This window comes from Schistocerca nitens, chromosome 7 (assembly GCF_023898315.1).
Source record: "Schistocerca nitens isolate TAMUIC-IGC-003100 chromosome 7, iqSchNite1.1, whole genome shotgun sequence".
Taxonomy (NCBI): domain Eukaryota; kingdom Metazoa; phylum Arthropoda; class Insecta; order Orthoptera; family Acrididae; genus Schistocerca; species Schistocerca nitens.
Window position 1 is genome coordinate 118,547,972 of NC_064620.1, and position 27,102 is coordinate 118,575,073.

The 27,102-nt window shown below is 40.0% G+C and overlaps 1 protein-coding gene across 1 annotated transcript in view; it reads right to left on the bottom strand.

Annotated features, from left to right (window-relative positions):
• LOC126195385 (TBC1 domain family member 23) overlaps window positions 1-27,102 on the bottom strand; it is a 242,644-nt gene that overhangs the window by 157,230 nt on the left and 58,312 nt on the right. Inside the window, exons 3-4 of the mRNA XM_049933975.1 lie at window positions 10,495-10,699; window positions 453-576 (exon numbers count right to left, since the gene is read on the bottom strand). Coding sequence (XP_049789932.1) covers window positions 453-576; window positions 10,495-10,699 — 329 coding nt within the window. The remainder of the gene's footprint in view (window positions 1-452; window positions 577-10,494; window positions 10,700-27,102) is intronic.

Sequence of the window (27,102 nt, forward strand, 5' to 3'; positions counted from 1 at the left end):
TGCACTTTACAAGAACTTCTTCTACAGCATTAAAAAGCGTTTCATGCTAATTTAAATCAACACTGCACCTCCTTCAGTGGATCTTGGCGTGGAGTCATGAACAGAGTTCAATTTCCGAACTAAGGTCAAAATTGACCTCCAGTCAGTGGTGTTTACACAGTTGGCCTTAGGTAATAATTTCAGTTTTTGTTTGGGTTTTTAAACAACAAAACTTCAACATTTTGGTTGACAAGTGATTAAAAATTGTTATTGATTCAATAAAAATGAATAACAGGAAACATGTCTGCTACATAACACAAAGACCATCCAACTGTCAATAAATCCAAGCTAAATTGATTTTTTTAAATAGAAACTATTTAAATGTGTATGAATTCAGAAACACACAGAATGTGCAAGAGTCAGTGAAAGTTTAACAAATTAAATATGTAAAGAGATCATAGTTCAAAACTTACCCATGTGAGACAGTACTGGTCAGGGCTGATGCGCATTGTATCCAGTGAAGAACATAATTCTGGATCGTGATACAATAGCAGAAGCCTGAACAAGTGGAATGGTGTTCCATTCTTTCTGCAGCCCCTGTGAAGTGAAGAGATACCTTATTAGTTATTTATCTCTTAAGAGACAGTTGACCATAATTGAAAAAGGCTACCATCCTATGTTGGAAGAGACGAGAAAGTAAAAGAGATGTACAGAATATACATCTGCAGTCCTATTGGCAGCATGCCACAATTTCCAGTTGCATGTGTGAGATCTCTGCTCGCATATTCCAATCCTTCAAACAAACAATGGAAATTAAGGATGGAATGTAACAATATCGTGAAAAGGGAAGTTGCTACTCACCTTACAGTGGAGATGCTGAGTTGCAGATATGCTTCCTATCTGCGACTCAGCATCTCCGCTATATGGTGAGTAGCAACTTTCCTTTTCACAATATTGTTATATTCCAATCCTTCTCATACACTTTACTCTGTCTCCTCAATCCTAATTGCTATTTACTCTCTAGATTTCTCTATCCCTCTCATCTGCATTCACTTCATTTGAGACAACCTTCATCTCAGTTCAGTCAAATCATATTCTTGGGGGTGGCGGGTGAGGGCAGATCCAAACACCTTGTTATCAAACTAAAGATGCTCATGAATATAGAATGCAATTCCTGGTGTCAGTTCCTCGTACGCTGGTTGGAGAACCTGTTAGCACAAATTTGTAATGTGTCCCTTACATATCAAACATTGGCTTCCTAACCCATTAATTGTTAAGGGGACATGGGGGAGGGGGGGGGGGGGGAATTATCAGCTTCCACTGTTAGACCCGAGCAATTTTGGGTTGTAACTTCCATCTGAGGTATTTATGAAATGAAGTGTCATATATTTTGCTAGGTAGTTGAGATATGGCAGTAGTATGTCACCCCACTGTGCACATTCATTTCAGTGGTACTAAGTTTGCAGATTACAGCAATGATTAAGATTTATCAAAACCGCATTGTGATACAAGTTTAGGCTCTTGAGATATTTGAATTTTGATTGAGTATAATAATCAGAACTAACAGTAGCTGGCAGCAGCGACAAGAACCCATTGCTGTGCAGTAGGGAGAGGGCACGCGCCAACAATCCAAGTCATTGCGATGAGAGTTCCGACTGCAGTGTAGGGGAAGTTTGAAGGGTTGCAGTAAGAATACCACAGAAATCACAAATAGAAACACAGCATAGTCTGCAGTGGTAGACACCTCCTCAGTTATGACCAGCTGGAACAGTTCAAGGCAGTGCAGCACAAAATTGAAAAACAGTCCATCATAAAATTGTGTGTTGCCAGATTCAGGAGGTGGGGGAAATTATTTCACATAGTGTTGTGAGAGTGTCTCCACTGGAGCTACTGCGTGAGGCCATTTTATTATGAGAAGCATTAATATTCCTAAAGTGGCCTGTCTGATGTCACTTACAGGATAGAAAGGTTTCTAGTGGAGCTGATGAGCCATTGTTCATGGAGAACACATCTCTATGGCATAATGGGTTTTCTTTTTCTTCATGTCCAATTAATAACGTCTAAAAGTACGACTGTGTAGGCAGTATTTTGATTGGTGTTGATTAAGTATATTTCAATTGTGACTATCTAAACAGACTGACACAATGATAGATAATGAGCAAAGCTTACGTTGTGCAGTATGCCATCACTCCAACACATGTGAATAAGTGGGACGATGTGGACTATTTGTTTACTGTCTCAATCTTGTGACTATGTTGTTGTTGATTACCTCTTGGTCACGCTGGAGGGTTTAGATAGTTTTGTGTCTTGAAGAATTTTGTATTACATATTGCCAGCAGATCAAAAACTAACCCAGCATTGTGGCCTTAACTCCCACATGGCACAGAGCATAAATCATATGCGGCACAGTATGCAGCTGTTGTGCAGATTAAATTGTAAAGCCATACCTGAATAACTGTTTTGCCCATGGCGGTTGTGCTGTGAAGTAATTGTGAACACATGAGCTCCGTCAATTCTGATGAACTCACTTGTAACTTTGCATAATTGCTGTAATAAATGTACACTTGCCAAACTTTGGGACACCGGGCCTCAACAATAAATTAAGAGTTTACCAGATTTGTTTGTTCTCTGTTTACTGGTGTACAAACCACACCATGAGTGTTATGTCAGAGTTAAGTCAGCAACAGAGTTCACAAGTAGCGTACGAACAACTGTACTACTGGTAAGGGGAGGTGAGGTTAACACATGGAGAATGTGCAGACTGACAAGGACACAATATCAACAGGTAGGTCTGCACTGAAACGGTCGCACACCTCTGTTAAACTTCTGCTTCCTGGTACAGACAGTGTGTTCCGAAGCTTGTTGTCGGTTGGGTATGATAGTTATTTTCTTGCGATGCAACTGCTCTTATTAGCAACAAAAGGGGTTAAATACAATTAATTTCTCACATGAGAGGATTTAAATGTTCCAAAATGGTGCAGCATTGTGCTGAGAAACACTATCAAATACTGTAACTGATAATACTGAGCACGTTTAGGTTTTTTTATGCACCACAGAGAATCATCGGATGGAGGTGGACACTTCTCATGCTTTCAGCAGAAACAGTGTGTGTTATAGTATGCTGAGAACTTTCACAGATGCTGACAACGTCACATGGTTGCTTGTAAAAATTAGCAGCAGAAGGTTCCGAAATGAACAGGCAGCAGACACAGTGGCACCAAGAGCAAGCGGTGCCAAGCAGCAGGGTGGCTGCACGCCTCAGCAGCAGTGGCAAATGGAGCAGCAACAGATGATGTGCTGCTGTATTCTTTGAAAACATATGGTCTCAGATTCTTAACTGTGGGGCACACTTGTAACACTTCAGAATAGAATGGCCAATAGAGATAAGGGCCCACTAGATTCCACTTCACCAGGTTAAGTTGAGGGTGTCATGGACATGGATAGAATTAAGAGGGAACAGAGTAGTACTGAAGTTTTCAATACCAATATATACTTTACACAAGTACTGTATTATGATGAAACAGGATTACAATCTCCAAGTATTGTGTCAGCAGAACAAGTTAAAGTTGAATCCCTGGGAATGATCGGATCAATTCATTATCAGTGGCTACTGATGACACTCGAGCAATGACAGACTCAGTAGTGGAGCAATTGTCTCCAGGGTTCAAGACAGATGGGCCAAATTTCCACTGCTGTCACCAACTGAAACCTCTGGTAATTTCAAGTTGGAATTGTAAAAGGATAATGAAATCTAAAGAGCAGCACTGAGTAAAGTAAATTTAACTGTCGATTAGGTAAAATTCAAATGTAAAAACAGAGACTGATGAGGTTAACTTCCAACAGAAACGTAAAAGTTAAATTCGGAAATAATGTATGACACTGAAGAACGTTTTGCACAATACTGAGTATGACTGATGCAGCAGGTTGATGCACCACTGAGAAATATTGTTTGAAGTTACATTCAGATCTCGGGGAGGTGCAGAAAAGTTGTGACACCCCCACCACAGAGTCAAGTACAGATCATGGAAAGGTCGGAAGCTAATGATCTATCTATCCCACTTTGATGACAACGAGCAAATGAAGTTAAAAGCAATCAGCACATTAGCAGACAGTGGGCAATGAATTGACCTATGTAAGTAATAATATAATATTCAATCAGCACACTGATTGTAATATGCACATAACCAAGAGAAAGCGCATGTTGAGCAAACAGCAAGCATTTTTTTAAGTAGCTAGTGCATAATCAAGTAGCTGATGTGAAACTAATCAAAACAGACAAAGAGATTTTAAAGTTATCTAGAAATGTAGTACAACACCCATCTCTTACCTCAGTGGAAGCGGCATTCATCCACTGCAGGAAATTAAATTATTTCGATTCACTTGGAAAAGTGCACCAAAAATTATTCATACAAGAATTCATGGACGTGCTACCAGAATCTTAGTCGACACAACAGCAGATGTTATCAAGGATTGTAATGATTTAAACGGGTTCAGCAATAGTTGCTAGTAGATTTCTGTAGCGGGAACAAGTAACAAGCTGATCATGGCACCATGAAAGTGTTCTGCAAACACCGCTGGAAATATATTAATTACGGTGACATGGGCTTCACCATGGAACTGTTTGCAGCAGATGTACATTGCCATTCTATATTCAACAAGAGCTGATTGCAGCACCATGGAATAATTTCAATAATTATGTCCATTTCCTTGAAAGAGTAGAACAACTGCATGGCCAGTATGGCAGCCAGCAGAACGGACAATCACGGCAAGATGGCGGCAGGTCGATGCATCTTATGGGTAAATGGGACCACAGGCAAAACGCTTGCAAAGGGTGGCAAGAGTGGCAGCCATTGTGGATTACGATGCAGAATGTGGTGATCAGCATATTCCACCTGACCAGTCTCACGATGCGAGATTGGCCAGAGACGACAAGGTCTGAGGTCCCAATTTCAAGCAGACTGTTGGCAAATAATCTTCTAGGACTGCGTGTGAACAAAGTGCGAAATGAAGATGACACAGTTGATCTTAGTGGGGTGCGACAGTGACTGGTGATGGCCGCAGGTCTGCTTGCTGGTCTGTTAGAGCATTTACTGGGATATTTTAATGGCTTTGACCAGGATGGAGAGAGCACCTACAGTGCATGGTGTGAGTGTCACACAGCCTGATCAGCCCAGCTGTAGTTCAAGTCATCATAACATTCGTGATGAACTTTGTGGCGATGATATTTCAGAACTGTGAGGCTGTTTGACAAACAGCAACTGAATGCATTAGGAACAGTACAGGAAACAATTCATTGTGGTGGCAAGTGTGTGAACTTTGGGTGCCAAAGCACAATATTAAAAAATGTAAGGCTGAAATCACTTCTGAACTACAAGCAAGAGAACTTTAAGAAGCAAGTACAGTGGAGCACAGGATTGCTTTTAGGGGTAAGCAAATTATCTAACCAGCATGCTAAAACTAAAGCCTCTGAATGTTTATGTGATAACTCTGAAAGCTTTATAAATGAAACAAACTTTAGTATCATTCCACATCTTATTCTTCTTGTCTAAATATTTATTTGTCAACACAATCACCCTTGCAATGAACACATTTCTTTGAACAGGAGATCAGTTTGTTGAAAGCGTCACTGTAGAATGTTTGACTTGGTTGATGGAGCCACAACTTAGTCTCTGCTAGCACTGCTTAATCAGTTATCAATGTGAAGTCCTCGAAGGTGTTCTTGAAGTTTTGGAAACATATGAAAATCAGAAACTGGGACTGCATGGAGGATGACTGATGACAGTGAACCCAAGGTGTTGGTTTGTTGCAGATGTTACAGTGCTCATGTGTGGTCTGGCATTGTCATGCTGAAGGAGTGGGTGCTCCATGTGTGAACAAATTCTTCAAATTTGAAACTCAATTGTAGCACAATAGACAAAGTCATGTTACACATCACAATGTTACATGCTGCAATCTGGAGCCGTTAGTTGGCAGAGGACTGAAAATATGTAGACATCTAGAATAAAGATGTAGAACGTTGATAATGTTTGTATCAATTAAAAAGCTTTAAGAGTTTTCACATAAAAAATTTAGAGGCCTTCTTTGCAGTACATCCTCTCATAATTTTGTATTCAATGGATATTCCAAATATGAACTGCCCTTAAGGACAGATAATGAGCATGCAACATTTTTAGACTTACAGGCCAAGTGGGGCGATCCCAGTGCCTTTGTAACTGTCACTTCACAACAGGCTGTTTAAGGTGTTTAGATGTCCACATGTACAGGAAGTAAAACCAGAAAATTCACTGGTTAAGCCTAAGTTTCTTGTTATCTAAGGACATAGTGTGCGGGGACTGACATTTCAGATCAGCATAATCCAGAAAGTATACCCCATTCATACACGGCAGCCTGTGTTACCTGTTCTGTGTGGTGCCATCTGGTCTGTACATTTCAGTTTGTGCATTTATCCTGTTGATGGAACAACTGACAGTTTACATTGATAATGTATTGTTAGCCATATACAAAACAGAAGAACATTATAACTTGTTGGAACTAGTTATTTGTCACCATGAAGGAAGGAACTAAGTAGCTCAAATGTAGCAAAACTGAACTGGTTAAAAGTGAAATAACATTGTTAGGACATGCCATTAAAGTGGACGGCATAGCATTCAAAGGAGGAACGCTCAGAGTGATAGCGGAATTTCCTAGTCTGGAATTCAAGAAGCAACTTGGAGTCATGTTCGGTCTTTTTGGCTTTTATAGAGATTTGTCTCCTCACATGCTTTGAACAATCCGTCTCTGAACCAACTGCTCAAAAGGTATGCAGTATGTACCTGGCCAGAAGTCTGTGAAGCAGCATTCCAAGAACTCAACATGCAATTGCTGAAAACCAAATATGTACCATCCAGACTTTACAAAGCTTTTCTTTATGTCACAGAATGTGTGTGTGTGTGTGTGTGTGTGTGTGTGTGTGTGTGTGTGTGTGTGTGTTCAACACCATACCATGTCAATTGACAGTGGTGGAGTGTAATTACTGTGTGCCTGAGCAGGAGGTGCTGGCCATCATGTATGGGTTTTAGAAGTTTAAAGATTACTTATGGGAAACCTACAATACTTTTGACGCATCATAAAAGCACTTAGCTTTTCTTTTCTGCCTTAGATATCCAAGATTAGTAAGGTGGGCCATGTACCTGCAGCAATTTTGACATGTAGACAGCGCACGTGCTATCCCACTTATCTGCAGACGGGGAAAGGCTGAGCAGGGGAAAAGTTCGGAAGAGCTAAAAGTCTTGTTTATGAAAAGCACCCAGCACAAAGCCACAATTTGGTGAGACATTCATATGGAACGGAACAGGAACAACCACCTGAAGTATGTGTAGCACTTCGGGCTTGCGTAAACATCCTAAGGTGAATGTATCTTATAATATACAAGGTATAATCTTTGGATGAAGAATGAAAGATCAGGGAGATTGGGAATTGTATCTTCCGAGTCAACATGTACATGCTCTGAGTGAGCTGATTCACGAAAGCTATGGCCGTACAGTGGTCATGTGTGGTCTGGCACTGTCATGTTGAAGCAGTGGGTGCTCCAGATGTGGACAAACTCTTCAAATTTCAAATTTGAAAATCAATTGTAACACAATAGACACAGTCATGTTACACATCACAATGTTACACGCTACAATCTGGAGAACTCTGCTGGCAGAGGATTGAAAAATATGTACACATCTAGAATAAAGCAGTAGAACGTTAATAATGTTTACTTCATTTAAAAAGCTTTAAGAGTTTTCACATAAAAAATTCGGAGGCCTTCTTTGCAGTACATCCTCTCATAAATTTGTATTCAATGGAGATTCCATATAAGAACTGCCCTTAAGGATAGATAATGAAGATGCAACACTTTTAGACTTATACGCCAAATGGGGTGAATCCCAGTGCCTTTGTAACTGTCACTTCACGACCGGCTGTTTAGTCTGTTTAGATGTCCACCTGAACAAGGAGTAAAACCAGAAAATTCACTAGTTATCCCACGTTGGTATATGCAAAGCTAAATTACAAGTGACTATTTTTTTTTTTTCAAGAACACATGGAGGCAGGTGAAGAAGTGCATCGCCGTGCGTGATCAGTGTCAAAAAATTTGAGCTTCCACTGTATCAATTCAGGGCCTATGTCAAAATAGTCAGGTGGAAGCACTGAGGCAATTAATCACCATGGACCTCTTCTGTCCATTGTCTGTATCAAGAGCGGGTGCACATAATTTTTGTTATGTTAGATGTGTTCTCCAAGTATGTACAGTTCTATCTGATAAGACATGTGAACACAAAAGTATAAATAGAGAAGGTGGAGAATGTTTATTTTGTACGAGTTGGGAGCCAATTAAATTACTACCAGGCAATGTTTTGCCATTTACTGATACCAAGTTTGTTCTGCCATTTACTGATACCAAGTTTGAAGTTATCTAGAGAGGAGCCAGGTTACGCATGTAAGGATTTCACCATACTTCCTGCAGTGTAATTCCACTGAGGGGCTGATGAAAATCAAATCAGTTGTACTGGACTGTTTGTCACAGGTGTAACACCACCTGGGCCAATTTTATTAAATGGTTTGAGAATTTAATCAACAATGTATGGCACAAAGCCGCGGTTTTCACACTGTGCAAATTAATGTTTGGCTGGAAACCCACAAATATTATTGTGAAAGAAGTAGCTTTCCTGATGAGCCTGGTTCTCACACTCGACAAGATTGAGAAGATGGCCAAGGAGCGAACGTCAAGGAGGGCCAAGGAGAAACATGGCCAAGCCAAACATCTTTCCAGCCCGGTGAGTTGGCGTTGGTCAAAATGAAATAGAGACAGATGAAAGTGTCCCGTGAAATCAAAAAGTTTTTACTAGTGTATCACGGACCATTGCTGGTGGAGAGTTCAACCCCATATCAATGTTTATCACTCAGCTTACACAAAGTCCCAAGGTTCTTGGGTTAAGAAACATACTGGATATGAAAAGATACATCCAGTAAGTGTCACATTAGGAAAGCTTAGGGGAGTTCCCATGCTTTGAGACGCTTCGCAGTTGAGCAACAGTGCACGCCTCAGCTTTTCTTGTTCTATTCTCTTCCTTGAGCTATTTTCTTTCTTTTTAAAGAGGCTTTGAGAACCTGAGAAATTTCCATGGAATAACTGTTAGGGAAGTTACTGAAACGTGGGAAGAAAGCATATGTAAAGGCCTTTACATATGTCTGCTTGTGTCTGTATATGTGCGGATGGATATGTGTGTGGGCGCGAGTGTATACCTGTCCTTTTTTCCCCCTAAGGTAAGTCATTCCGCTCCCGGGATTGGAATGACTCCTTACCCTCTCCCTTAAAACCCACATCCTTTCATCTTTCCCTCTCCTTCCCTCTTTCCTGATGAAGCAACCACGGGTTGCGAAAGCTTGAATTTTGTATGTGTGTTTGTGTCTCTATCAACATACCAACACTTTTGTTTGGTAAGTTACATCATCTTTGTTTTTAGATATATGTACTATAAGGTGACATATTTCTGTTTATGTCGGCAAATAGATGTAACCATGTACAATATTGTATTGTTTTTGTGCCATCTATGCACAGAGGTAAGACATATTGCTGGTCACATGTACCAGTGCTGTATTACAATGTAAAGTGAAGCTGGAAGCGCAAGATACATAACGAACTTGGTCACACAATATACATATATCTGAGAGATTGTAGACAATTGATCTATAAATCAATGTCAACATTTTTTAAGTTATTACAGGGCTTGAAAATGACTCGATGTTGCAATTGGCCGATTGCACAGATAATTTAGAGAATAGAGCCCACTTGGACCATGATTTCATTCTCAAAACACACTGAGGCTGTGGGCCCCCACAAAAAAAAAAATTTAAAGTGTTGCTATTGCAGAGAGTGATTTGTTTTAAGACTTCTGTTGTTCAGTTTAATGGCACACACACACACACACACACACACACACACACACACACACACACACACACACACACACACAATAGTGAATTACTGTGTTGATATTAGGTTACTACACTCAGACTGGAACTACAGAACTATTGCTGGGTGTAGTACTTAGCTACCTCTACTGTACTGAATTGAAGTGTATGTGGTCCAAATTGGCCATAAACAGTAGTTCAGAGAGTATAAAAGTGGTATTAAAGTGTTTGAAGTTCAAGTTTTAGTGTGGACTACATTACTGACAACACCATACTAGCACCACCAAAACTTCAGCCAGTTTTTAATGGAGGCCTTGGCTTCTGAGGACATTGGAACAAGTAAATCGGGGGAAGGCTACAATATGGATTACACAAAATTACAATAAATTTCTGATTGGTTAAGCGATGGAAGAAGGAAATCTTGATTTCACTGAATACATACAGTACAACACACACTAAACACAAACAATGTTACTAATTTTATGTCCTTTCCTCCATTATATAGCATATGTCCTCGCTTCCATTACAAAGATAAAAATTTAGGACAAAGCCTTTGCAACATCATGGATAAGAATATACCTTGGTACATATCTTGTAAGGATAGCTTCAAATAAATTATAAGTCTCTGCTCGAGGTAACTTCAGCGACAGCAAGGGCAGAAGCATTTCAACCCAGCCACAACCTTTCTCATATTCCAGACCATGGCTCTTGCAGTAAAATGTCAGAATTGACTCCAGATCTGACACAACGGATACCTTGTCCTCATCTTCATTGCCAAGTTTATCTACACAAAAGAAAAAGTCATTAGTTGTAATGAGAGATTTCCTGATTGAAAGACAATAAGCTTTGTTTTAATAGAAATAAAAATATTAAAAAACTGGATGTCTTTACTACATCACACACAAATTACTTGATAGTGGAAGTTCAGCTGCATCAGCTGTGATGACATAAGCAATTTACATAAAACTCCATCATCAATATCACATGTGTAAAGAACTGAGCAGCTTAGTATGACGACACTGTTTTTGAACTATAGTTTAATAAATGTTGAAGTGTGGAGTTTGACAACACCAGCCTCAGAAACAAGTAACAGAATTCCAATGCACAAAACTGAAAATGACATTTTCTTCAAAAATAATTTAAGAAAGACAGCATCAGCCACAAATAATTACAAAGGTCTGCAAAAAAATATTGTTTGAAATTAGATAACTGACTTTTATGTACTTTTCAGCACTGATTTCAAAAATGCAATTCATTTTTTTCTATTATGTCAGGTTTTCTCTCAAAAAAGGGAATATTTTTGGGTATAATAACAAAATTTAAGCAATTTACATTTTTTCCAACATTATAAAACTTTATTTTATTTATAAATCATGTTCTAAACTACATTTCCAGTACACTTCCATTTCTCTTTAAGCTCATCAGTCTTTATAATAACACTTTCGCTTTCTGTCAAAGCTTCTTTTATTGCTTTTCCGGCTGTGGACTCGTTGAGGATCATCTCTTTTTATCATCCAGCAGTAGTCTGATATCATGTTGACATTCCATCTTCCTTCTTTCCATTTCTTTGTTGTCTTGGTGGAATCTTTCACTCTGCTCTTCACTTACATCACCAAGGTTTGCAGGGAAGTAGTCAAGATGTGAGTGGAGAAAATGAACTTTAATGCTCATGTTACAACCCAGCTTCTTAAAGTTGTCGAGCTTGTCTGCAACAACTGTCTTGTAGTTTGGATCTCTTTTGTTTCCTAGGAAACCAGTAACAACTAATTTAACAGACGTCTATGCTGCCTTTTCTTTTGTTTCCATTTTGTCCACAAAGTTGGGATGTCATTAGTTTTCTAATGTCTGGTCTGACAAAGATTCCTTCCTTAAGCTTTGCCTCGGATAAACCAGGAAACTGTCCACAAAGATATCTGAAACACTCCCCTTCTTTTGGCAATGCCTTAACTAATTGTTTCATCAGCCCCAACTTAATGTGAAGTGGTGGAAGTAGCACCTTTTTGGGATTAACAAGGCTTTTCCTCTCAACATTTTTAACTTCTACCTGTAAGGTTTTTCTCAAGCTCCAAGCTTTTTTATGTAGTTTTGCTTTCTGTCTCTACTGTCCCATTCACAGAGAGAGCAAGGGAACTTTGTATAGCCACTTTGTTGACCAAGCAGCATTGAAATCACTTTTATATCACTAAATAGTGTCCATTGGTGGTCTGAATAGCAGAGTTTGCTAAAAACCAGTTCAAGGTTTTCATAACATTCTTTTAAGTGAACCTAGTGTCCAACTGGTATAGTAGCATACTTATTGCCATTGAGTAGAAGTACTGCTTTAAGGCTTCTTTTTGAAGAATCAATAAAAAGTCTCCACTCATCAGGAGCATATTCTATTTTAAAACACACCATAAGACCAGGAACATCACTGCAAAACACCAGGTCACCTTCTTGAGAGAATAAAGATACAAACTCCTTTTCCCTCAATTGATACCAAGAAAAGGATGTACCTGGAGCCAACATATGTTTATCTGTCAATCTAGATCCTCTGCCGATTCTTTATTAAGGCCTTGGTCTCTAACTAAATGGTTTAGTTCAGATTGTGAGAATGAAATGGGATCGGTTGTGCCAGGATCATAGCAATCTCTGTCTTCTTCACTATCACGTTGCTGAGCCAATGGCTCGTATCATCTATATCATCCAACGAACGTGGAGGAGAGTGTATTGGTACTTCAGGTCCATGAGGAACAAGGCGAATGTCTGATTGAGTGTTAGGGTAAGTAATAACCTTTTTGTTTTTTGAACTGAAACCGCATACATTGCAAGAACAAAAATAGTAGCCATCACTATGATTTTTGGGCTCCCTCCAAACCACTGGTATTCCAAAACGTAAGCACTGCTTTTTACGTTGAAACCATTGCCTCAGTTCTTCAACACACACTGAACAGACTTTGTGTGGGATGCGAGGCTTATCTTGATCACCTAACTTTATACAAAAATAGGCGAAATATACTTTTCAACAAAATCGGAAATGTTTCTTCATTGCTTTTTGATGGTATAGTTACCACAAATGTAGCAGAAGCAATCTGGCAAGTTTATACATCCTCTGGTAGCCATTGTCCATTGTCCATAAAACAACTTCAAAACACAAGGAAACTACTTTAAAGCACTAGTAACAACAACACATGAACAGCACAGAGTGAAGAGGTACTGTGAACTGAAGGACAATAGCAGAAGCCCACTGCTTGGTGATGGTGGGGGAAGGGGCAGCGTGACCGACAGGCACTGACATGAAAATACTGCTGGTTTCTCCTAATTACTCTTTATTTTATGTATATCTAGTATAAAAATGGCTAAATAACAGTGTGTGGAGATCCTAAAAACCAAAATTCAAACTCACTAGAGTGCTGAAATATTTTAAAAAGCTAAAACTAGAAAACCAGTGTGTGAAATAACTGTATGTGATGCAATTTTTTCACTATTTTTCCCAAAATCAGCATTGAAAACACTATAAAAATCACTTAATAAATTTTAAGCAATTTTTATGTCGCAGGCCTGCGTTACCTAATGTCAAATAACGAAAACAGTCCTAAAAGTGTTACATTGTGGCTCAACACTCCAATTATGTTTCAAGCACTGATAGATGGGATCCAAAAACATACCACCTATTTTTGGCAAAATTATCTTTTTTTTACACATACGAATTTAACAGGCTGGCACATTACGTACATGAAGATGAAGTCTTTGTGCCTTGAAATTGATTGTAAAACAAGATGTGACAGGGAAAAATAATAATCATAGAGAATTAATAGCTTTTATTCTATACAGCTGCAGCTTGTTGAATGGAGCGATTGCTTTTGAGAAGGAAAAAGAAAAAAAAAGAAGAAAAAACCAGTTGTTTACTGAAATGCTTTTTGTTTGTTTTCTTCTTTTGGCTCTGTTTTAGCTTTGAAAAAATTATTGTTTCTGTTGATAAGCAGTAACATTTTTCCATCAGTGTTTTTCTGATTTAAGGAGTTTATTGCCATTATTGTTCTTTTCCCACCCAATTTGATGATCACAAAGGTCTGCAGAACATTGATTTTGAATGTGTAGCATGTAAGCCATGATTTAGCATATTGCAGAGCCCTTCGTGGACATTCACAGCCACGACACCCACACTTAACTATGCTACAGGTAAAAGCAGTAAGCTGTTTAGAGTAAAAGTAAATCTGAAAATAAGACTACTTGCATGTTAGGGGAAGTCTGTCACAGTGGTCAAATATGTTGAGCAGCTTTGTTTTTACGATCACTGTAGAGCCGAATGTGGACACTATATCATGGCAGTTGGCCACAAACATAAAAAAAAGAGAACTTAGGCTGGGACCGCATGAGGGAATGTTTCCACAATGGAAGATGTACTGTGATGAGGGCAAGCTGCAGAATGAAATGTGTAAAACTTACTTTTCTCATAAAAAACCACTGTATGTTCCCTGCAACACAATCTATCTCAATCGATCTGAATGGAAACTATTCAATAAAAAGTATTCTTTCTCATCTTTTATTTTCACGTCACAGCTTGATAATGAACTGGCTCTCTTTTCATTGTTGTTCATAGTTATAAGGATACTTCAAAAATAAGTAACCCACTACGCATATTTCAAAAAGTTTAAGTGATCATTGTAGTCACTACCCAGTTTATATCTGGTGCAGTTGAAGTCATACACTGCTGGTATGAAATGTAGCTAAAATATTGAAGTGTGTTTTTTAGAACTATAAGGACAATCATATCTTTTCTAGTCTCGTGTAAATAGGTGACTTTTTCCCCCTTGTCTGCACTAACAGTTTCATTAATAAAAACATTCAGTAGGCTAAATGTTTTTGTTTACATGTTGTAGAATGAATGGCATTTTTTCTAGTGAGCAAAGTATGTGAAATTGGAGTTTGCTATTGATATTACTAAAGCATTCTATGTTCTGTATAATTATACATGCAAGAAAGATGGTCACCAACTTGAAGACCCATATACTGTGAAAATATCTGAATCTGCACAAATGTGGATGAAAGAAAAATAAATGTGCCAGCAATATGAAACAGCCAAGAACTGGTTAACTATTCTGTATATGAGGCTGCTGAAGTGCCTTTAAGGGCAGCAAAATCTGAGGTTTTAATAATATGGAATAAAAGCTGTAGTAGGCATTTCCCTGAACGTGTACAATTTTGTTACTTTCATTGTTCTATCTGAATTGTTCTTTCAGATGTTCCACTCGTATATTCTTCTGTGACATAATAAAACTATTCTGCTACTGTCAACTAATAAAACTATTCTGCTACTGTCAACTCTTTTCTTGCATTATAAAGACCGTTTTAGTATAGTGCTTACTGAATGTGGTTTGTTTTACGTTGTATTTTTATTAATTTAAGTACCACTCTTCCCACTAAAGTAATTGTCCAAGGCGATCATGTGACTTAATTTCTTGTAATGCAAAGAAATCAAAACCATTGTCCTCAGTTGTTCATGAAATGAGCATGGAACAGTATCCTTTGTCACATCTTGTAAGAAATTATAATGCATGCTGCCACTGATACAATGAACTGATTCTGACTAACTGAGCTGCCTGAGCACGACTCATGACTCGTCCTCTCAGCTTCACTTCCGCCAGTACCTTGTCTCCCACCTTCCAAACTTCACAGTTCCTTACACACTTTGCAGGACGAGCACTACTAGAAGAAAGGATACTGCAGAGATACGGTTTAGTCACAGCCTGGGGGACTGTGTCAAGAACAAATTTTCACCTTGCAGTGGAGGTGCCCCGATTTGAAACTTTGAGGAATGCTAGTCCCACAAAGAATGCAGGAGAAATTCTATGAAATTCGGAAGATCAGGTTTGGGTCCCAATCTGGACACAGTTTTAATCTGCCACAGTTATCCTTAGTTGCATGGCAAATAAAACTCATTCCTGGACTCTATCATAACAGCAATTTAATTAGTCTATTTTCTAGATTGTGTCACAAGAAGCATGGTGTAACATGTCAACGAAAGGAGAAATGCAGAAGTTACTCAAAACCTGTCACTGTTGTTGATTCTCTGAATAAAAATGCATAGCATTTTTGGGGAAACATGTTACCAATTCTGTTGCAATTCCAAGTTACTATAATAATGAAAGGACAAAAAGAAATATTTACCAACGGATTTTCTCTCCCTGCAAACTCAAGAAGTAATTTACAGCAAATGTGCTGTGCCATCCCTTCCATTTTCTACCTTTGAATTTGCCCATGTTTATGCCCCAAATACAAGGCCTTTTTCCTACCTCCACTATTAAAATTCCTGTGTCCTACTGCTCTCTATCTAGATGACACATTGTCAAACACAAACACAGAACAGAGAACGCAATATTGCCTGTTGTCAGATGGAATTCCTCTCTCAGTGCTGATTGCCATTAGCTGCCCCCATTGTTTTTTCAGTCAAATGAAACAACCGAATGGAAATAATCTCTGTGGCCATGTCAGCTATATGAATGTTTCCACTCACTCACCGGGTTTAAGCAGTTTCATTCAATGTGAGACAACCGACTGACAAGTTTCTGCTAACTGTGGCCAATATACGAGTGTCTGTTTTCACTCACTTGCCTGGTCTGAGTGGTTTCAGTCAATGTGAGACAATCAACTGACACAAGTATCCATCAGTTATGCCAGTTATATGAATGTTTTCACTCAGTCTTGTGTCCGAGTGATTTCACTCCCATGCTTCTTCACCCTATTCCGTAGTGGCAACGGTCGTAGTGGCACCACTGCTGTAGCCTCCTCATGCTGCTGCCAGTGTCAGGGTTGCAACTGGTGCCAGGAGGTGGCACGGAGGCCGGCTCGAGTGCAGCGCTGCTGGTACCTGCAACAGCAGCGATTGGCCACCTCCTCCTGCCATCTCCCACCCTGGTCCTGGCAGCAGCAGGATGCTGACATGGAGTGTACGGGACACTCAGAGGCTAGACTTTTTATAATTAATGGCCATCACACAGCTTTTCAGTGAAACGGAATGCAAACAGTAACAATAACCTGGCATGTATCCTTTCTTCTTCAGGTACCCCTAACAGAATTTTTATGCTTGCTTAATTTTGTACTTCCAACGAAGCTTTACTAGTTATGTACCGTTAATTGCACCTTCAACAATGTAATGCACAGCAGTCTTTATATCAGTTTTAAATGGTGAAAATAAGAATTAGTCTTTCAGTCATAATTAAATTAGTATTTATATTGCTTATTTTAACTCTGGCATACCCACTGAGATATTTTCACGTACACCTGGGGTGGGGCTATCCTCTGGGGGTATATGTACCAGTTTGTATTGTATACTACCGCTTTACTTCATCTGATGAAAGCATTAACGATTGGTTTCAAGCAGGAGAATAATTGGACAATTTAGCCAAGTAACTCACTAAAGACTGGTTTCAGCTGAACGAACAAATGAAGACATACTTGTAATGGATCTGGGAGATGTAGTATTTTCTACCGGATTTGTCGATACCAAATTGTAAATGTTTTCTTATATTTTTTGTCAGAATTTTTATTATAATTTGCCTTATTATATGTTAATTTACTTATATTTTTGAGAGTGAAAGCATATTGATTACTATTAGTAAATGTATCGAAGAATAGCAAAGAGACTGATTACAAGTGGAAGCTTGTGTGTTGTGTAAAATGTCTTTGACGCTGGAGTCGTCTTTGACTGTACTCAGCCGGCAGTTAACTCTTGGTGTGTGTTGACGGAAGAAGAATGTGCAGGTCGCCATCATAAATAATTTTGAATTATGTTACTTTTTTTTATATAAACCATAAGAAGAAACTATATTATAAACTATAAGAAGAAACTACATTCGAAGAAATGGTATTTGAAGCACCAAAAATGTGGCAAACACATTGAACCAGGTCATTTCTGCAGCCGACAAAGATGCATTGTGGAATCATACTTCAACTAGACAACTGAAGCCAAGACCAATATCGCCTTGTAAACATCTAACGGAAAAGGTACTGTCACGAAATATGCCAAATTTAAGTAAATAAAAAATAGTGATCAGCTGGGATAGCATATTTCATACTTCAACAGACAGAAAGACAAAAGACTGCTTTCAGTTGAAAAGAAAGTACACAAAACACCTCCGGATTGTGTCGACGGTTTTCATTCTGTTGCTCCACAAACTGGTTTCACTCAAAGGAAATGAATGTATAATAATCCAAATGATATGTAAGCTACAACTGACCAATTTGCTAGTTTCCATTCAGTTGCTACCATAAACTTGTTTCACCCAAAAGAATGAATGAATAATTCGATCGATTCGTAAACCTACAACCTAATAAGTCAATAGTTTTCCAATAACCAACTGAACCGATTGTTTTCATTTAACTGTTCTCAAAACTACTGCCAAGCTGATTCTAGTGACCCATATCACTGTGACTGCCATCACATGATTTCTGTCTCATTATAGGCAATGTGGCTGGCAGGCAGCGAAATTCTGGAACGGTAGACATTGCACCCCATGTGGGCTGCTGTTGCTACCCCATATGCCATAGCTGTGCATCCATTTACCATGCACCTGAAATTCCACAAACATTCCGTTCATCTGAACCCAACCTTAGAGGACCCTCAAAGATAAAGATTATGTCCTGAAAAAACTAATGTCTGTTCCAAAGAACAGCAGTGAAATGGCCCTAAAGGATTTGGAGTAAGTCAAAAAACTGGAATGTATTTTCATCTAAAAGGTAATAAGATAATCACAAAAAAGGGAATGTAAAATACAATGAGGTGCAAACAATAATTCTTAGATCTTTGTTACCAGGTGTTATCAAACAGAAAATTTGTAACAGGTTTTTTACATTGATCATATTATTGCACTCAAGATGTGCAGAAATTAATTTTACAAACACTCTTGTTATTTGATATTATTAATAAAATTTATCAATGGAACAGAAGGAGTTGGCTGCCAATAACTTTTTTACGCTCCTCTAAGTTAGGCCTTACTAAGCTTTAATTCTTCATGGTTGTGAGTAAGTTATTGTAAATCTCTCTCTCTAAACAATGGTCACCTTCCTGAAATATAGTAAGTGACTTTAAATCTTTATATATTACTTATGACAAATTTCTTTAAGGAGTAAGTATATTGGGAAGCAGTAGTTAGTATCCCCAGTTCATTGACCAAGCCCTGCAGGATGTACTCAATTTTATATCACAAATAATTTGCATTAGACACTTTTGGACTTTGGCTTGATGAATTACCCTAAAAAATGATCCGTTATGACATTATGGAATGAGAGAGTTAAGTAAGCTTGGTTTTGTGTTTTTATATCACCCATGTCTGACAACATTCGCATTGCAAATTATAACTTGTTTAAGCACTTCAACAGTTATATGGTATGCTGAATTTATCATCAAGTTGTAATACAAAAATTTGACACAGTCAACCTCTTCTATTGCTTGCTGTCGCATCTACTTCTACATCCATACTCTGCAAACCACGTGCAACGCACGGCAAAATGACTTCCCGTTAAATGGAGTACGGGAAGAATGACTGCATAAATGTGTTTGTGCGCACTGTAATTAGTGTCAACAAATATTTGTGGTCCTTACGAGAGTGATATGGAAGGGGCTGTAGTATATTCCTAGATTCTTCGCTTAAAGCCAGTTCTTGAAACTTTGTAAGTAGGCTTTCATGGGATAGTTTGCAACTGTCTTCCAGCGTTTACCAGTTCAATTTTTTCAGTGTCTCTGTGATCCCCTATCACGGGTCAGACAAACCCGTGACTATTTGAGCAGTCGTTCACTGTAGAAGTTCCAATATCCCTCGCTAGCAGGGCTGCTGATAACCAGGACTGGGCCAAGGGCAAGATGTGTTATTGGGCCCCATCTCTAAATACAGCAACCCAATTTTATTGTAATTTTAAAGAAGTAGAGATGAATTATGGGTAGATCCACCTTTTTGCAAGCACACAAAATACTGTTGTGTTTTAACACCAAAGAGGTGGACCCATCATTAAACCATCGTTATTTTCTGCAAGCACACAAAAGCCCAATGTGATCATTTTAAAGAAGGACTGACATGATTTAAACTTAACACAATTTGAGGAATATTGGAGAAACACAAAAAACACTAACCAGGATGAAATATACAATAAAAACAATTTCTTACTAGACACTAAACATATCTTCACAATTGCAATCAGTCCATCTACAACAGTGCGCGGTACCACTATGTTCTAAAAAGCTGCATGCGAAAATGCCATTTTTCGCGGTGTCTTATCTCTGGTTCTATTGATCACACAGATAAGGGGTCAACTGTTTTGGCTAGCTCTTGGCCCAGCAACCATTTGTATGCCTATAGGAAGAACTAGCATACTGTAGCTTTCCTATAGCCAGGGTCAAAATTTAGACAATACACACACACTTTCTCCAACCCAGGCAAATTGGTCAGTTCTTTTGCATTAGGTGTGTTCTAGGGTGGACATTAGGTGTATCATGAAAGCACCATTTGTTCATGGGCAATAGCTAAGAGAACCCCCCAAAAAAAAAACACAATTTTTGGGTTCAAAAAGTACCAATTGTAGGGCTGGCCATAGTTTCTACTCATGGCAGATCATCAAAAATTTTACCACGTGTTCGAAAGGTGATATTCTCATGCATCTTTGAAACTTTTTTTCGATATTATTATCTGTTACCTATAGTCAGACGTTGGAAGTTACAGTACCTATGGAGAAAACAGCAAAAAGCAATTTTTAGTTGTTTTGTGCACAGTGGTTTGCAATTACCTACATAACCAACCATAGTAAATGGCTCAAATTTTAACTGTGCATTCTTCAGACATTCAGTTAGAAATGCCAGTTTTTGAATATCTGTGCCCACTATTAAGATATACCTGAAAACCATGATTTTTGGGTGCAAAAGCACCAGCTCGGGAATCACCACTTCTATAATTTCTATTAATGGCAGATTATTAAAAATTTCACATATGTTCTTAAGATGATATTCTCAAACAACTTCGAAACTTTTTTCAGTATCCTTATCTGTTACCAAGATCCAGCGGTTCCAAGTTGTTATACTTATGCAATAAAATATAACATAATATCCAATCTGCATCGTAAACATAATTTTAACTGACATTGTGAACATATGGCAAAGGTTCTAGGGTCATTGCAAGGGTTCTGACATCACCAAACTATTTTTTTTTTCACCAATGAAATTTTATAATGCATTGTATCTGTATAATGGGCTCTTCTTGCCTATATTAATATGCCCACAGTGGGGCTGAAATTAACAAAAAAAATGGGATAAAAAGGATCTTAATATGCCGAAAAGAATTTACTTTGACTGTCAAAAATTATGTGGAAATGGAGTGACTGCAAATTCAGTAAAAGATTTCTCATAACATTTTTACTCTATTATGACAAAATATGTAAGTGTGTTGAAGCTTATAAATAAACTGTCAAATTCTACTCATCTATAGGATTCATTTTATATAAGCTGCAAACACTATTGTAGCAGGGAAAAGAATGGAATTAGCACAAAAATGATCCTGTCAGAGCACAAAAAGGTGAATATGTTCATCTTTAAAAGACTGACAGAAAAGTGGGGAACCAACGGAAAAGTGGGGAACCAACGGAAAAGTGGGGAACCAACGGAAAAGTGGGGAACCAACGGAAAAGTGGGGAGCCAACGGAAAAGTGGGGAGCCAACGGAAAAGTGGGGAGCCAGCTGCCTAAATCCTCATTCTGCCCTCCTTGCCTGAAATTTTGGCATGTGAACATATTAACGCTTTTTTTGAGCTACAAGAAAACAGCAGAGACAGTGAAAGAGAGAGGAGACAGTGCCAATGGGGCAGAAAAAGAGAGAAGACAATGACGATGGGAGAAAGTGTCAGTGAAAGAGAAAGTGAGATGAATGAAGACAGTAGCAGTGGCTGCCAAAGGGAGAAGAGATACTGGTTGTCAGTGAGAGACTGTCAGTAAAAGAGAAAGAGAGATGCATGGAGGTAGAAGCAACAAAAGGAAGAGAGAGGGAGACAGTGGAAATGAAAGACAGATGAGTGGATACCATAAATAGACTTGGAGGGGGAGGGGGCATCTCGACCCTCCCAGACCAGTGAACTTTTAACATGTAGGTATAGGGCAGGGTGCACTTTGGACGAAATTTTAAACACATAGGTACATGTGAAATTCAGCTGCCGAGGTGGAGAGTGGCAGTGAGAATGAAAGACAAAAGGAATAGTGTAAGTGAGAGAGGAGACAGTGGGAGTGAGCTGTACTGCAACTCAATGGGAGAAAAAGGAGACAGTGGGAAATAGACATATACAGACATTGGCAGTGAGAGGGGGCTGCTAACTATGAAGGCTTCACTACAAACTACTGGATAAATAGATTTAGGCTTCACTATGAACTACTGGATAAATAGGTTTAGAATGTTTTCGTTAAAAGAGCAATAACACACTTGCATGTCAAAATTGTTGGTGAGGAAGGCTTTTCTGTCAAGAGTCTTGTCAGGAGGTACAAATTAACCCTTTTTGTCCTCTGACAGGAGCATTTTTCCACTGGTTTATACAATGGCACTTTACGTTGCACGAGGCACTGCAATCAGAATTCAAGCGAATTAATAGTTGTTATGCTGTAATAGCTTGAATCAGAGCACACAATAGTACACACATTTGTATCATTGAGCCACTGTTAACAGTACTAACTTTGTTAGCATGGTGGATGCAATTAAATTTGTTGCCTCTAGCACATAATTTTTTTCCAAGTGTATTCTCTGCAGCCGCATTTCGGATTTCCACACACATTTTTGTTGTGACTCGCCGATCATTCAAAGTGCCGCAGTGCAATTACGCACGTCCTCTACACGCGGTGCTCTCTGCCAGCCATGCAGCAGCCGTGCCACCTAAGCGGTCAGCCAGCCAGCGGCCACTGACTTGGACTCAGTGCTCATTCAAATGTTGCCGTGTTCACATGTCTTGCTTTGTCAAATTGCTCAGTGACTTATATATCTTGTGCCGTTTTGAAATATATGTGTTCAACTTGACATTATAACCATTGGCGACGAGGATGAGATTTTTCCTTTTCATCGTTGACCCACAGGTTTCCATGGCTACTGTCGAGCAACTATTGCAAGGTCTCATTGAACAGCAAACGCTTCTAACATCGGCGATTCGCGATTTCGTCGCGGCATCAAATGCGGGGTGTTTCTCGTTGTTGTCTCTACCTCCTTACGACGAGACGGCAGAAGATTGGTCTGATTACGAAAAACGTCTTCGACAGCACTTCTTGGCATTTCATGTCACGGATGAACAAACATGTAAGTCTCTGTTCCTTTCATGGATTTCACCTCAAATCTATCGGTTGTTGTTGCAATTGGCTCCTTCGAAAGATCCTGCGTCTTTGTCCTTTGCTGACATGTGCTCACTTCTGTCTGTCTATTTTCAAAAGCAAACACATGTGGTAGCCTCTTGTGTTGCCTTTTATAATTGTCAAAAACAACCACATCAATCCTATCGCGCTTGGGCTGCTGAACTTCACGGTCTCAGTCAAAAGTGTTAATTTGTTACTGATGTTCACAAAGAATCCTATACCGATTCCATGGTACGGGATGCTATTATCCGGTCGGCGCCCGACAAAGAAATTCGGCAACGTGCCCTTCAGTTGGCAAATCCGACTCTAGATGAAGTCCTATCCATCGTGCAGTCTTTTGAAATTTCTCGCGCCGCTGGGGCGCAAATAGAGGCGTGGGGTGACGTCGGGGAAATACAACCTCTGTGCGCCGTTGACGATGCGTGCAGTGCGTCCCCGCTGGCCGACGTGGCCGCAGTACGCTCCCACGCGCAGCCTCGGCCTAGCCGTAAACAACCCTCTCAGAAACTGCAGCAAATCCCCCGGCAACTTCCTTCATGTCCACGGTGTTTTACAAAACATTCACGGGAGGACTGTCCTCAATGTTGGGCCGTGTGTCACAATTGCAAAAAGAAGGGTCATGTGTCTGCCGTTTGCAAATCCGACCGCATACATCAGGCTGTTCCAACCGAGCTCCAGGGAGCCGGAGCGCTCCGGAGCGCTCACTGCGGCAGCTCGGAGCCCGTATGGAGGGGGAAAGCGAACTCACTGCCCCCTGGCCGCATGCAGCCGCAACTGACGCAATAATCCGTGTTCAATGACTGCTATGACTAGCCTCGGGAGCCCTGTACCTCTATTGGAGGATACCTTTCTATTCATCGAGAAGCATGGCCGTCCGCAGTGTCTTGTATGTCATAAAGTATTTAATTCTGCGAAGAGATACGATATAAAACGACATTATACACGCCTTTACGCAGCGCACTACGATCAAGTAGAAGGCGTTGCACGAAGATAACAGGTAGCCAGGCTTAAGAACGACATACCAGGAGACGTAAGTTTAAAAACGGTTTCGTAATACAGAGGGTATCAAAACATGCAACATAGTTCGTGTTCTGTAATGCGCTTATAATTTTCAGGTGAATGAGAGCAGGAGAAAACACTACTGAATCTGTAATTCGAGCAAGCTACAGGGTCGCTCACATCATTGCGACGAGTGGCAAGACGTTTTCGGTAGGACCACTCGTAAAATCGTGCATGGTAGCATTTGCAGAATGTTTGTTTCCAAGGGAGGTGCAGGAAATTCAAGGGGTTGGCCTGTGGAAGCAAACAATGCCTCGTCGAATCCTGGACATGGCAGCGGGTTTAGGGACACAGCTCAGGAAAAAGGCAGAGAGCTTTGTTGCATTTTCGGTAGCGCTTGACGAAAGCACCGACGTATCGGACTGTGCTCAGCTTGCAGTCTTTGTGCGTGGTGTCGACATGGAGCTGCAAGTAACTGAAGAACTCTTGGATGTGGTACCACTCGACTACACCGCAACACAACGTGACATTTTTGAAGCTGTATGTGAATCAGTGGACAATATGAATTTGCCGTGGGATAAGCTCCATTCTGTAGCGACAGATGGTGCACTACAAATGATCGGGCGTCACCAAGGTTTTGTTCTCGTTTGAAAAATAAACTCAGGGACGAATTCGAGAAAGACATTATGACTCTTCATTGTTTTATTCACCAAGAGGCACTGTGTGCTGAAACAGTAGAGCTAGGTGGCGTAATGAAAGATGTCGTGAAGTGTGTGAATTTTCTATGGCGTCACGGTATGAATCATCGCCAATTCAAAGGATTCCTGAAAGATATGGAAGCGGAGTATGGGGACATACCTTACCACAGTACAGTTCGTTGGCTGAGTCGGGGAAAAGTTCTTGATGTTTTCTTTGCCATTCATGAGGAAATATCCCTTTTTCTCGAAATGAAAGGGGAAGAAATGCGTTGTCTGAAATATATAAAATGGATATCAGACCTGGCGTTCCTAGCTCACATAACTATGCATCTGAATAATTTAAATCTGTCATTGCAGGGCAAAGCACAGTTAATCGTTGGCATGCACGACCAAATCAAAACGTTCATGGAAAAGTTACATTTATTTGAGAGGCAGATGAGTAATGGACATTTAACGTTCATCAATCGTCTTGCTTCTTTATAACTACCTGAAGGTACTACTTTCGGCGATTACCAAGCAAAGTTAAAGCAGCTCATCACGTCGTTCGATACACGATTCCGTGACCTCACTAGTTTGGAAATGAAACTTAAGATGTTCAGCACTCCTTTTTCAGTTTCCCCCGATGACCTGTCATCGTCACTTCAATTGGAGATTATTGATTTGCAAAGCTGAACTTTGTTGAAAGAGAGGTACTACAACACATTGGATTTGTCACGATGGTATCGTTCATTACAGAAAAAACATTTCCCAAGCTTCACAACAATGCCGCTCAGATCACATGCATGTTTGGATCTATGTGTTGTTGTGAGCATCTTTTCTCAGCAATGAAAAGAGTTAAAAGTATGGAACGATAGTTTCTTCAGGATGCTACAATGAAGGCCATGCTCCGCACTAACACTGCGAACAGTTTGACGCCTGATATTTCCGATCTTGTAATGAAAAGAAAATGTCAAGCTGCAGAGGCCTAATAAATTTAGTATGCAATTTCTTGTAAAACAGTTGTTTCTTATTTATTTCCTGAACGTCGTAATTCCTGGTGTAGCATGTCACCACGTCTTAGCAACTAAGAGTATGAGGTTGTCGGTCCTGTAAGACGCAGCTGGCACATCAAAACGCTTGCCTTTGCCGCCTGCCGCAGCCAGCTGTGCCAGCCCACTTGAATGGTCACAGCGAGCGACACGGCTCCCTGGAGCAGGGAGCGCTCCGCGGCTCACAACGGAGCCGACGAGCTGGAACAGCCTGGCATACATGATGTTCATGACCGTGACGCTGATTCTGCTTCTGTGTTGTCTGTCAATTGCACTTCTTCCCTTTCAGGGAAGTTATTCCTCACTGTCCAAATCCTTGGTCGGGATGTTCGCATGCAGATGGATACCGGTTCTGCTGCCACTATAATTAATTCTCAGACGTATCTTCAGTTGGGTTCTCCACTCCTGTCACCTGTCACTCGGCAATTATGGAGATACAATAAACAGAAGATTTCTCTTTTGGGACAATTTAATGCTGAGGTATCTTACAAATCCGACGTTCTCACTGTGGTCGACCAGAGTAACGCAGAGAATCTTTTTGGTTTTGATGCCTTTTGCGTTTTTGGGTTCTCCATAGATGACTCTGTCAATATTGTCTCTGATGCTATTCCTTATGCTCAATTGGATTCCTTGTCGATGACATTTTCGTCCCTTTTTTCTCCTGGGTTAGGCCGTGCAAACGACTTTGAAGCTCATGTCACACTCAAACCCACTGCTCGGCCTAAGTTTTTTCGGGCTCGGCCCATTCCTGTGGCCCTTCGTGATCGGGTAAAACGGGAGCTGGATCGTCTCACTACTTCAGGGGTCTTGCTTCCTGTCACTTCCAGTGAGTGGTCCTCTCCTGTCGTCGTCGTTGCTAAGCCCAATGGTGATATTCGTCTCGGGGGTGATTTTAAAGCCACTGTAAATGCACAATGCCTCATCGACACTTACCCTATGCCCGACCTGAAGAATTGTTCACTAAACTTGCGGGAGGCCAGTATTTTTCTAAAATTGACCTGTCAGAAGCTTATCATCAACTTCCGTCAGAAGCTTATCATCAACTTCCTCTCGACGCTGCTTCCCGGCAGTTTCGGGTCCTTAACACGCCTTTCGGCCTCTATCAATACCAACGATTGCCA